At 42.6% G+C, this 12,480-nt stretch overlaps 1 protein-coding gene across 1 annotated transcript in view; it reads left to right on the top strand.

Annotated features, from left to right (window-relative positions):
- The window catches only part of frem1a (Fras1 related extracellular matrix 1a), a 395,391-nt gene that overhangs the window by 159,043 nt on the left and 223,868 nt on the right, over positions 1–12,480 (top strand). Inside the window, exons 5-7 of the mRNA XM_059645008.1 lie at positions 3,507–3,834; positions 4,745–4,849; positions 7,192–7,323. Coding sequence (XP_059500991.1) covers positions 3,507–3,834; positions 4,745–4,849; positions 7,192–7,323 — 565 coding nt within the window. The remainder of the gene's footprint in view (positions 1–3,506; positions 3,835–4,744; positions 4,850–7,191; positions 7,324–12,480) is intronic.

Raw genomic sequence — 12,480 nt, 5'->3', positions numbered from 1 at the left:
TTCAAGCTCCTCATGGGAACATGCAGCGGCGCTGATACAGTCATCAATGTAATGACGGAAGAGGTGGCAGATAGTGCCAGTGTAGCTGCGGAAGAGGTACAGAGTGGTTTTCTGAATCAATATGTTGAGAAACCAACTAGAGAAGAGGCTGCTCTATACTGGGTACTGAATAATCATAGATCATAGAATCCCAACAGTGTTGAAACAGGCCCTTCAGCCCAATAATTCTACACCGACCCTTGGAGCATCCCACCCAGACCCATACCTGTATAACCCACCTAATTTTCACATCCCTGAACACTATGGGCAAATTAGCATGGCCAATCCACCTAGACTGCACATCTTCGGATTGTGGGAGGAAACCGGAGCACCCGGAGGAAACCCACGCAGACACAGCTCAAATGCACAAACTCCACACAGTCGCCCAAGGGTGGGATGAAGCTCGGGCCCCTGGCACTGTGAGGCACCCGTGCTAGCCACTGAGTTATTATGCCACCCATGGAAAGGAATAATGGGTAATCTAGTTATTGGAGGCCCCATGGAGAAGATTTACTATAATATGATACAAATTTTCATCTAAGGTAGAGGTGATGTAGTTGATTCTGTGAAGAGGGTTATGAATCTAAATAATGCAACTACAATGGTATGAGGTGCTAGTCGGCTATAATATATTGGGGGACATTAACAGACAGGCAAAGACAAACATTTAAAGAATGAATGAACTGCAACATTATTCATTCCTCTTTGGCACAAAAATAACAAAAAGGAAAAATGGCCCAGCCAGGTAGAATTATACATGGTGTTAGATCCAAGAAAGGGTATACAAATTAGCCAAAAAAACAGTCAGTAAAGAGTGGGTACCTGCCTCCCCCTCTCCCCCTATTTATTTCATAATCCCCCATTTCTGAAGAAGGGTCTAGGCCCAAAACGTCAGACTTCCTGCTGTTCTGATGCTGCTTGTCCTGTTGGGCTCATCCAGCTCTGCACCTTGTTATCTGCAGTGGGAATAAATGGTTCTTCTTCCGAGCAGCAGACAGTGGTTTGTGGGGTACTTCAGGGATCAGTGCTTGGATCCCAGTCATTCATAAGACAAGTTAATGGTTTAGATGAAAGAATTATTTCAAGTTTGCAGATGACACAAAGATGGGTGGGAGGGTGAAATGTGCGGTGGATGAAGAGATGCTTTAATGTGACTTGAACAACTTGAGTCTGTGGACAAGTGCATGGCTAATATAATGTAATGTGAATAAATGTTAGGCTACCACTTTGGTAGCAAAAATGGAAAGGTAGATTTATTATCTGAGTGGTGCTAGATTGAGAAAGGGAGAGGTGTAACAAGACCTGGGTGTACTTCTACACCAATCACTAAAAGGCATGCAAGTGTAGCAGGTAGTGAAGAAAGCAAAGGGAATGCTTGACTTTATATCATGAGGATTCAAGTTAAGGATCAGGGATGCCTTGCTGCAATTGTACAAGGCTTTCATGAAAGAAGTCCAGGTGTGTAGTTTTGGTTTCCTTATCTGAGGAAGGAAGTTCTGGCTATGGAGAGAGCATGTTGATGAGATTGACTGTTTGCATGGTAGGAGTGACATATAGAGAGAGAATCTATCAGTTTGGATGCCCACTTCTGCCTCCAATCGAGCCACAAAAGCCAAGGGAGAAAAAGAGACAGCAGGTCATGAACAAAGAGCCTCAGTCACTTGGTCAGGCAGCCTGAAAGTCCTGCCATTGTGTGTAACTTAAAGGCCAGTACAGAATTGAGATTGGCATGCAGTGTGTTATCTGGCTGATTGATTATATTCAGAACAAGTTTGGGTGGCATGATAGCTCAGTGGTTAGCACGGCTGCCTCACAGTGCCAGGGACCTGGGTTCAATTCACATTCTCAGGGACTGTCTGTGTGGAGTTTGCACATTCTTCCCATTTCCTGTTTCCACACTGTAGGGATTCTATGATCTAAGGTTGGCCTTTTTGCCAGCTCTTCAGAGAGCAGAGTCAAAGATGAGTGCTGCTTCAGCAAACTAAGATAAGGGCGTCAGCAGAAACAGCAAGCTCATCTTGCTAAACACTGTGTCTAAATTACCTTGCCTGCCAGACAGTTTCTGGTTTGGGTGGCATGGTGACTCAGTGGTTAGTCCGTTGCCTGACCAGAATAGGGACCTGGGTTTGATTCCAGCTTTAGGTGACTGTCAGCATGGAGTTTTCGCAACACCCTTCTTTGCATGAGTTTCCCTCCGGGTGCTCTGCTTTCCTCCCACAGCCCAAAGATAAGTAGGTGAGATGAGCTGGCCATGCTAAATGGCCCATTTTGTCCAGGGATGTGCAGGTTGGGCGGAGTAGTCAAAAGAAATGCAGGGTTACAGGGATGGGATGGGGGCAGGTCTGGGTAGATGCTCTTTGGAGGGGTGATGTGGCCTCAAATGGTCTACTTCCCCGCTGAAGGGATTCTAAGGTTCTGTCATTGTCGAAATAAATGGAGGATTTTGGTTCCAAATGATTGGATCCCTCACCGCAGCCTCTGCTCCACTTTCTTGTAATCCTGAAGACCCAGTGAGACTGACACAGAGCTGCCAGCCAGCCTACTGTAGTCTTTGTGTGGGCATCTGACTTACTCCTCCAATCTCCCTCCAAGGAGAAAATACACCCTGCAGCAACTCCAGGACATCAAACACATGAATAAATCATTGCATATACTCAAGGTTGAGGTTGACAAATTTTTAATCGGTGAGGGCATCGAGGGTTTGGGAAAAGGCAGGAAAGTAGAGATGAGGGTTACCAGATCAGCCATTGTCTAGTATCTTTACCTGTTGTGGTTGACAAATGACTCCAGACACATAGCACTGGGGCTGACTCTGTCAGGGCAATTAGAGGTGGGCAATAAATGCTACCCTAACCAGTGATACCACATCCCGTGTAATAATAAGGATGAAACTTCAGGTCATTCTTGTGTTATATCATCAACTTTACTCTTATTATGTTATACATCATGTTTTTAAATTGAAAAGTCCACCAGACCTTAGATACATTGTCTTTGAATTAAAATAAATGCATGAATCTGAAGCAGGGATTTAAAATCATAGGATACCTTCATGTGGAAGCAGGCCATTCGGCCCATCCACTTCTGAACAGCATTCCACCCAGACCTACCCCCTACTTTGTCCTGTAAACCTGCATTCCCCATAACTAACCCACCCACTCGACATATCCCTAAACAGAGAGGGCAATTTAACATGCCCAGTCTACTTAATCTTTGCGCTGTGCGAGGAAACAGGAGCACCCAAAAAAAAAATCCATGCAGACCTGGGGGCAATGTGCATACTCCACATACTGTCTCCCAGGGGGTGGTATGAAACTGGGGTCCCTGTCAACGTGAGGCAGCAGTGCTAACCCTGTGGTGCAAGGAATTGTGTAAGAGATCATTGATTTGCCCTTACATTTTCATTAACTCATGAGATGTAGCATTTATTCTGAATGATGCTGTTACAAATTTCTTGATTTTTCTTTCAGAAGGAGAACGCTTGGATTCCAGTCAGAATCAGGAATGCTTTTTCCAACATGCCTCCAAAAGCGAGTTTTATTGCTGTGTACATCTTGGAAGTGGATCAGTTTATTCTGACCCCCATAACCACACATACCCTGGATGGTGAAGACAGTGAGAGCCCCAAAACTCAACTTGTCTTCAACGTCACCAAGCCACCTGTACAGGGTTTTATTACCCACTTATCTGACCACACCAGACCAATCACGTCTTTCACCTGGACTGAACTAAACGAGATGCTCATTGCATTCCAACCTCCAAATAGCAGCCACACTGAAAGGAGGAACTATGAGGTAGGTAAGGCAATAGGATTTTTTGGCTAAGAGTTAAAGCAAAGATTAAGGAAGAACATACATTTTCAATAACAGCCCCTGTGAATCTTAATTTCTTTAAAATTAACTGCATTTAATTTTAGACCTGTTTGAAAAGAAAAGTGGTTTTCCTGAGGCCTTGTCCCAGATGCAAGTTATATTCTGTGTTACACAAACACCTAAATCAGTTATGTACTTTGTTGTACGTTGTCAATTAGAACAAAATAAATTTCTTATAAAGTAGTTCTATTATTGTAGATACATTGTCTTCTTATCTGTAATTCTGCTGTGATTGTGATTTTTAGCCTGGAATCAGGAGTTAGGACTTTTCCAGAGTCTCTGTTCCTGCCTCTGCCTTAGGAGTGCTGCCCACCATATTAGTATCCCAGTGTTACATCAGAGATGAGACGGCGAGACTGGCTGGTTAGAATGCCCAACTTCATTTAGTGGAAGAGTGATATGAAATGTCATTAGACCTTCTGACCCATACCTCTTACTCCCCAACCGATCCTTCGAACCTTCTCATGTCCATGTTCCCTGTGAATCCATTCAACCTGATTACACTGGATATGCAACCTGTAACCCATATTATAACACTGACAAATCTTTGCAATGATTATGTAATGAAAAAAGAAATTCCTTTGAGAAGTATTGAACTTTCTATACACTCATATAACTGTCAATCAAACAGAGGCAATGAAAGTCCATTAAAGAAACTTTAATCTACTTAACACTGCTTCATCTTTAGTTATGCAGAGAGTGTTATATTTGGCTGCCTTTCCATTCCTCATCCATAAAATCCATAGAATCCCTACAGTGTGGAAACAAATCCTCCGATATGCCCCTGATAAAATAATGGCTTGGATATTGACTCTACTCCTTTCTGTCACAGGTAGAATTTGAAGTTCACGATGCATACTTCAGGAGAAGTGCACCAATTATGGTGCATATCTCGATCAGGACAGCTGATACTAATGCTCCCAGAGTTTCTTGGAATATGGGTGAGTGTCTATCCTGGTTTGATCTTTGCTGAATTTTGTACAAACAAAATGGCCAGGAGATCAGTTGCAATTTCTTTTGCTCATTTTCTATTCAATCCGCACAGCAAGCAGTTTAAAAGTGTTTCACACCGCAATTTATGTTTTTGCTTGTGTATGATTGGTTTAAATGGCTACTGGAGTTAATAACTCTTGACTCTAACTCACAAATAGCTTTCCAGACTTAACTCTACATTGAGCTCTCACTTAAATCCTAGATAGACATTTTTTGGCAAATTAAAATAGGAGAACCTGTTTAGTAACAATGACCATCAAGCTGCTCCTGCAATCTAGGTTAATAAAATATGTCACACGGTTACTCCGAGTAAGCTTATTTGTTATGACACTATTTTCACCAGTCTTTAATTACCTCAGCCTTCCTGGAGTTGGTGATACTTTAAGCTCTGTTATTTCACATTTGACCAAGAATGAAAGAATGTTAAAATGATCCAGGTACACAAATGTGAAAATAAGTTCCATGGAACATCACATTGGATTTGTCCATCAGTACTGTTCACAGTGACGTAACAGAAGTGATGTTCATGCATAATTGGAGCAAATTTTATTTCTTAAAGTGAAGACATTTTCCACAATTTCCCTCCGATTTTTTTCTCTTCGCTTTGACTTGCCAAGAAAAATTCAGACAAATTGCTTTAAATATTTTAATAACCCATACCATTATGAACCCTGTACAGATTGATAGCTTCTAATGAGATCCAAATTTGCAATGGATGGCTGAAAGGATAATGTAACAAAATTTCAAATTTTAAGACTTACTGCAACACACAAGCTAAAAGTGACATTAACTAAACACTTGAATATAGGCAAAATACTGCAGATGCTAAACACTACTTTAAAAGGCAAATTATATTCTACAATAGTGAACAGATTTTCCAATTTAACATTTACAAGAACAAAAAATCTCCATCCATGGTTGTACTTTACCCTGTTCTTTAGATAGACACACAATTCTACTGGAGCCAAAGTGATTCTCAGCCCCAGAGAGTCTTTCCTTTTCCTTCTCACCTACATAACTCCTATTCTCCAAACTAACTTTAATGTTGAAGGCAATTTAGAGCTGATCCTTTCCAGATAATCCTAGACTAATCCTCCAGTCTGTTGTAAGCTGTTATTAACTTGATCCCTTCAATCTGACAATGCACTTCCTCCAACATTCTCACATGGCAAACCAGAGACATTTTCCTGTCTTCGTTGCTGTGTTCTCTTTCTCTTGGGTTTTTGCAAACAACCCATAGAATGTCTACAGTATGGAAACAGACCTTTTAGCCCAACAAGTCCACACCAGCCCACAGAGCATCCCACCTAGACGCATCCCCCCAGTAACCTACCTAACCTATGCATCCCTGAAGGGAAATTTACAGGAGAATTTAGCATGGCCAATCCACGTAGCCTGCACCTCTTTTTAACCATGGGAGGAAGCTGGAGGACCCAGAGGAAACCCACGCAAACATGGGGAGAATGTGCAAACTGGTCACAGAGTCGTCCAAGGGTGTAATTGAACCCGGGCCTCTGGCGCCATGAGGTAGCAGTGCTAACTACAGAGCCACCGTGCCTCCATCTGAGGTTCAGTGATACACTCATCCTTCAGTGGCTTCACATGGGATTCTCCCTTTCTCTCGAAGTCCATCTCCAAGAAAACATAAATCACACAGGCTTGTGTTCAGGTAGAATTAATAATTGAGTTTCCTTTCAACTCCCAACTTTATAGCATCTTGAAAACAAACATGCAATTTAAGTTATAACTGTTTATAAAACCTGACATTCTAAACCACATCTCGGGACTTGGGACTTTTGAGATGAGCAGTTATTCCATTGTCAGCTCAGGTACTACATTCAATGGTTACAGGTGTGAATGTTTTGTACCTCTTGCCTCGTGAAGAAATCTTGACCCTTCCCTTAAACTTTAACACTAAAGTCACCCAGGCTTGCTGTTGGCAGAATTGCAAACGAGTCAAATGACCACTTTCATTCCTTCATCTTACACCAAATTATAGGCAGTTCCAAAACATAACCAGCTTCCAAATCTTCATGCATGTAACAATGTCTATTGAAAATGTTGATTTCTTTAAATTCTAACTTTTTTTGCCCCACGTCTCATGCTTCTGCATGAACAGCATCTCATGATGCAGGAAGGGGTCAATAGCCAGATAGGAAACTGACATTGACAATTACATTAATGTATAAATTGTAAGAATTTTAGCATCCAGGGAATCATTTAGCCATTCACTAATAACAATGATAATGTGAAGCTAAAGTTTTTTTTTGTGTTGCTTTTCATTTTTCAGGACTTGACCTTTTGGAAGGCCAGTCTCGACCTATCACCTGGGAGCAGTTTCAGGTAGTGGATAATGATGCCATCAGCGCAGTCCGTTTGATAACTGTGGATGGTTTACTGCATGGGCGACTCACTGTAAGAGGTTAATGTCCATGTAACATTTCACTGCATGTGAACATTGGTGCATGTGATGAATTCTCTGGAGCTACAGAATATGATGAAGACAGCACTGGGGATGAACCTCTGAGCAAGAGCAAAGATTTGGGTAAATCCCTCATCCCCTGAAGTTAGACCTTTCAGAGTGGGAAACCTCCACTGTTTTACCCAAATGTTTATTCTACCTGTGTTAACTTTAGTCATGAGTCAGTATACTATTTAGACATGATGGACATCAAAGCTAACTGATAGGATCAAAGATGAGAAGATTTGGTGCTTTTTTTAATGTCAGCTGTATGTAGTCAAGAGACTGTCATACAATTTACCACAGATGAGATTTGAATCTGGAATCTTCTCTGTTTCCCTTACTCTGGTCCACACTGTTTAATGCAGGAAGATGCTCCAGAAATAGTCCCATCCCCAATAATGAGGAGTCAACACAACAGTGCAACAATCATCAGTCAGAAGTGGATAATCTCTCAGCCTCCTCCAGAGTCCCCAGGTTCACAGATGTCAGTCTTTAGCCAATTTTGGCTTACCCAACATGGTCACAAGAGATGGTGAAATGCCCTTCAAAGGTTAAGGGCCTTGACAACATTCCAGCAATTGTACTGCACATTGGCATCTGCCTGATAATATGAAAATCTCCCCAGGTGTGTCCTATAAATAAAAAGAAAGACAAATCCAACATGGCTAATTGCTGTTAGACAAACTGGAAGCTGGAAGAACACAGCAAGCCAGGCACCATTTGGAGGAAAGGAGTAGTCAATATTTTGACTCTTCTTCAGTTCTTGACATTGGCATTGACAGGACGTCTGTCAGTCCATTACAACAGTTGGCGTGGCTGAGATGGACAGGGAGACCAAGGATTTGATTTGATTTGATTTATTGTAGTAACATGTACCCGAGGACAGTTTAATATTTTCATGAAAATTGTAGCTCAAGTTGTGTTTGGAGTTGTTAGTTGGTTTACAAAGCTGACTGGTTTCCATGCAAATATTTCATCTCTCTTCTAGGTGACATCTTCAGTGCTATCTAGCCTCCATTGAAGCACTGTTGTTCTATCCTCCTCTGAATTTATATCACAGAATCCCTACCTAGTGGAAACAGGCCCTTTGACCCAACAAGTCCATGCCAACCCTTGGAACATCCCACCCAGACCCATCCCCCTATAACCCACCTAAGCCACACATCCCTGAACACTACAGGCAATTTAGCATGGCCAATCCACCTAGCCTGCACATTTTTGGACTGTGGGAGAAAACCGGGGCACCTGGAGGAAACCCATGCTGACATGGTTTCCACAATTACGTTGAGAAGCAGGAGTTGGTTATTGTTCTGTTTTTCCCTGGTGAATATGCTATTAATAAGGTGGTGTGTTTCTTTTAACTTTGCTCATTTAATGGTCACAAAAATATCATCCATGTACCTAACCCATAGTTTAGCCTGGATCCAGGGGAGGGCTGTGCACCCAAGTCTTTGCATAACAGCTTCTGATATGAAACCTGAATTGGATGAACTCATGGCTGTTGCATTAGTTTGATGATATACCTAGCTGTTGAAGACAAAGTGTGTGGTAAGGCATCGGTCTCGTAGTTTTAGCATGTTGTCCTTCCTGATGGTTTCGTTGGACATTTGTGTTTTCAGATTGTCTAATAATGTGGCCAGTGTCTCTTTTGCTCGTATCATGCTGATAGAAGTGAATAGTGCTGTAACATCGAAGGAGGTCATCATTTCCTCATTGTCAGTTTTTATGTTTCTGATGTTGTCCAGGAAATCCTGGGCTGAATTTATGAAGTGGGTTGTTCCGTTGGTGAGCTGTGCCAGTCTTTGTTGTAACTCCTTGGCTTGCCTGTGTGTCGGTGTGCCCAGCAGGGAAAGTATTTGTCTGAGGGGTTTGTCCAGTTTATGTACATTGACTACTTCGGTGTGAGTTTGAGCCCAGCTCAGGACCGGCTGCTTCAGCAGCGGCATCATTGCTGAGATTTGTGCAGTGCAGACTCATGATAGCAATGATGTCATTGGAGGCACTGAGAATTGTGGTACCGTTCCAGCGGCAGCAGAGCAGCTCCAGGCTATGGCTGGACCAGGTACCTGATGGTAGAGGTGGTGGCATTCCAGCTGTGACAGTGTGTGGAATCTTGCGCTACCTCAGTTTGCAGACTGAGGAATGGACTTCATGGCTTTATTTCTCTGGCGGGGAGGACTTGTGGAGGCGGGAAGTAATCTAGATATTTCCATTTCTTTTGGTTGATTCATTTATTTCTGCTTCAGTTTTTAATCCTGTCTTTTATGGCACTGGAGAATGATGATGTTGTACTCCTACATTCCTGTACTCGAGTCCACGCGACAGTAAAATCTAAATCCAAATACAGCTTGTTTATTTTTGTTCACTTTTGCTGTTGTTGAACAAAACTGACAGTTTTCAAACATTCTCATAATTAATCATGAGAGGATATTGAGCTTCACTGGGCATTGGGAGAAGAGTAACTTTCTCTGAGCTCGGGTTCTAAGATGTGATAACACTGAGGATAGGTAACTTGTGCAGTTTCGTTCGATAAACGCAATAGATTTACAAATATGTGCTTGTATTTGCAATGAAGTGCCAGCTGTTCACTTCCCACCATATGCACTCTGAAGGGCAGCTCCTGCCTGACAACATTTGATCCACTGCATGAGATATCCACCAGGAGTTGAAGATGATGAGGGAGGCAACCTGGAGCAGTCAAATTGACACTGACTGGAAATGAAAGTGTGTGCTTGGTGGAGAGGGGGTTGACGGGAAGGGAGGGCAGACAACTGTAAGAGTCCAGTGTAAAGATCATGGTGTCCCATGTATATAACATACATAGTTCTTGTTTAATCTTAATTTTCCTTCCTGTTTGTATTGACCTGCTGCCAGTGAGACAAAGAATCGCTGTTCCTTAGTCCTTGGGGTGTATGTGTGTTTAATTCTCATGTTACATTTCCAGTGTAGTCACCAGGATTCCATAGCACAGGCTGCAAATGACGTTGACTAAGATTGAAAGGTGCCTGGCTGAGATGAAAATGACAATTTCCCATTAGGGAGGCTGAAGCTGCTCTAGATCATTGGTGATTCTGGTATTGACAGAGGAAATAGTGATGGCACGGTGGCTCAGTTGTTAGCACTGCGGCCTCACAGCGCCAGGGACCCAGGTTCAATTCCAGCCTCGGGTGACTGTCTGTGTGGAGTTTGCACGTTCTCCCTGTGTCTGCATGGGTTTCCTCCGGGTGCTCCGGTTTTCTCCCACAGTCCAAAGATGTGCAGGCTAGGTGGATTGGCCATGCTAAATTGCTCGTAGTGTTCAGGGGTGTGTAGGTTATAGGGGGATGGGTCTGGGTGGGACGCTTCAAGGGGAGGCGTGGACGTGTTGGGCCGAGGGGCCTGTTTCCACACTGTGGGGAATCTAATCTATTCAAAAAAAACATAGAATCCCTGTAGTGCTAAAAGACACCATTTGACCTATCACATCTTGACTGACCTTCTGAACAGCATCTCACCCAGACCCAACCCCTACCCAATTCCCGTAACTTCACACTTATCATGGATAATCCACCTAACCTGCACATCTTTGGATTATGGAAGGAAACCAGCGGAAATGCATGCAGACACAAGGAGAACATGCAAGCTCCACATGAATCATTGACCAAGGCATCGAACTTGAGTCTCAAGCACTGTGTTAAACACTGAGCCACTATGCCGTCCGTAATCAGACCTTTAGACCAGACACAAGCAAAGACTTGCCATGTGTATTCCCTTGATGCGACAAAGGAATTTGTCTATGTGCGAATGATTAGGAATCTGGATGCATTCAGGGGAAGATTAGAAACAGTCAATGATTAAGCAGTTGAATTTAATTGTGGATATGCAAACATGCACCAAAGGGCCTCAATGAGAGTGAGAAAGCAGTGTTTTTTGTGGAACTTCTGTGTGGGAAAGCTCATTGGGAAATACTGGTAAGAGATGCAGATGTTCAAAGAAGTCTATGGAGAATAACAGCCCAAAGTGTTGGAGGTAGTATATATTGGCATGGACAGAGAATTGGCTGATGGTCAGGAAAATGTGAGTGAGGGTCAGGAGTTCTTTTTCAGGTTGGCATTCTGTAGCCAGGGAGGTTCCACGGGTATCAGTTCTGGAATCCCAATTGTTCACAACAGATGTTAAAAGCTTGGGAAAAGGAAGTGAATGTACTGTGGCCAAATTTGTAGATGACATTGGTTAGGCTACCTTTGGAATATTGCACTCAGGTCTGGCCTCCCTGCTTTAGGAAGGATGTTGTGAAACTTGAAAGGGTTCAGAAAAGATTTACAAGGATGCTGCCAGGGTTGGAAGGTTTGAACTAAAAAGAAGTTGAATAGACTGGGACTATAGGCTGAGTGGTGACTTTAAAGAAGTTTATAAAATCATGAGGGGCATAGGGTAAATAGCCAAGGTCTTTGCCCCAAGGTAGAGGAGTCCAAAACTTGAGGGCATAGATTTAAGGTGAGAGGGGAAAGATTAAAAAGGAACCTAAGGTGCAGCTTTTTCATGCAATGGGTGGTGTGTGTGTAGAATGAGCAGTCAGAGGAAATGGTGGAAGCTGGTGCAGTTAACAGTTAAAACATGTAAAAGGTATCTCGATGGGTACATGAATAGAAAAGGTTCAAAAGGATACGGGCCAAATGCTGGCAAATTGGACTAGATTGATTCAGAATATCTGGTCAGCATGGATGAGTTGGACTGAAACATCTGCTTCCATGCTGAACAGCTGTCTGACTCTGATGCAAAAATATGTGGAAAGGCAAATTTCAAGAGGAATACAAACAGTTTGCAGAGAGATATTGATGAGTTAAGTAAGTGTCAAAAAGTTGGCACTTCTGGAAAATATTGAACATAATGTGGGAAATTGTGAAGTTGTTCATTTTGGAAGGGATAACAAAAGAACAAGGTATTACTTAAAAGGAGAAAAGCTATAGAAAGCTGCAATACAATGAGATGTGGGGATACATGTGCATGAAACACAGAAAACTAGCGCACAGGTGCAGGAGGTAATCAAGGAAGGCTAACGGAATGTTGGTCCTTATTTCTATGGAGTTTGAATATAAGAATAGGGAAATCTTACTGCAACAGTTGTTTCAGCAG

Source organism: Stegostoma tigrinum, chromosome 3 (assembly GCF_030684315.1).
Source record: "Stegostoma tigrinum isolate sSteTig4 chromosome 3, sSteTig4.hap1, whole genome shotgun sequence".
NCBI classification, from domain to species: domain Eukaryota; kingdom Metazoa; phylum Chordata; class Chondrichthyes; order Orectolobiformes; family Stegostomatidae; genus Stegostoma; species Stegostoma tigrinum.
The sequence above is the reverse complement of the archived record's forward strand: the minus strand, read 5'-3'. Positions and strand labels throughout refer to the sequence as shown.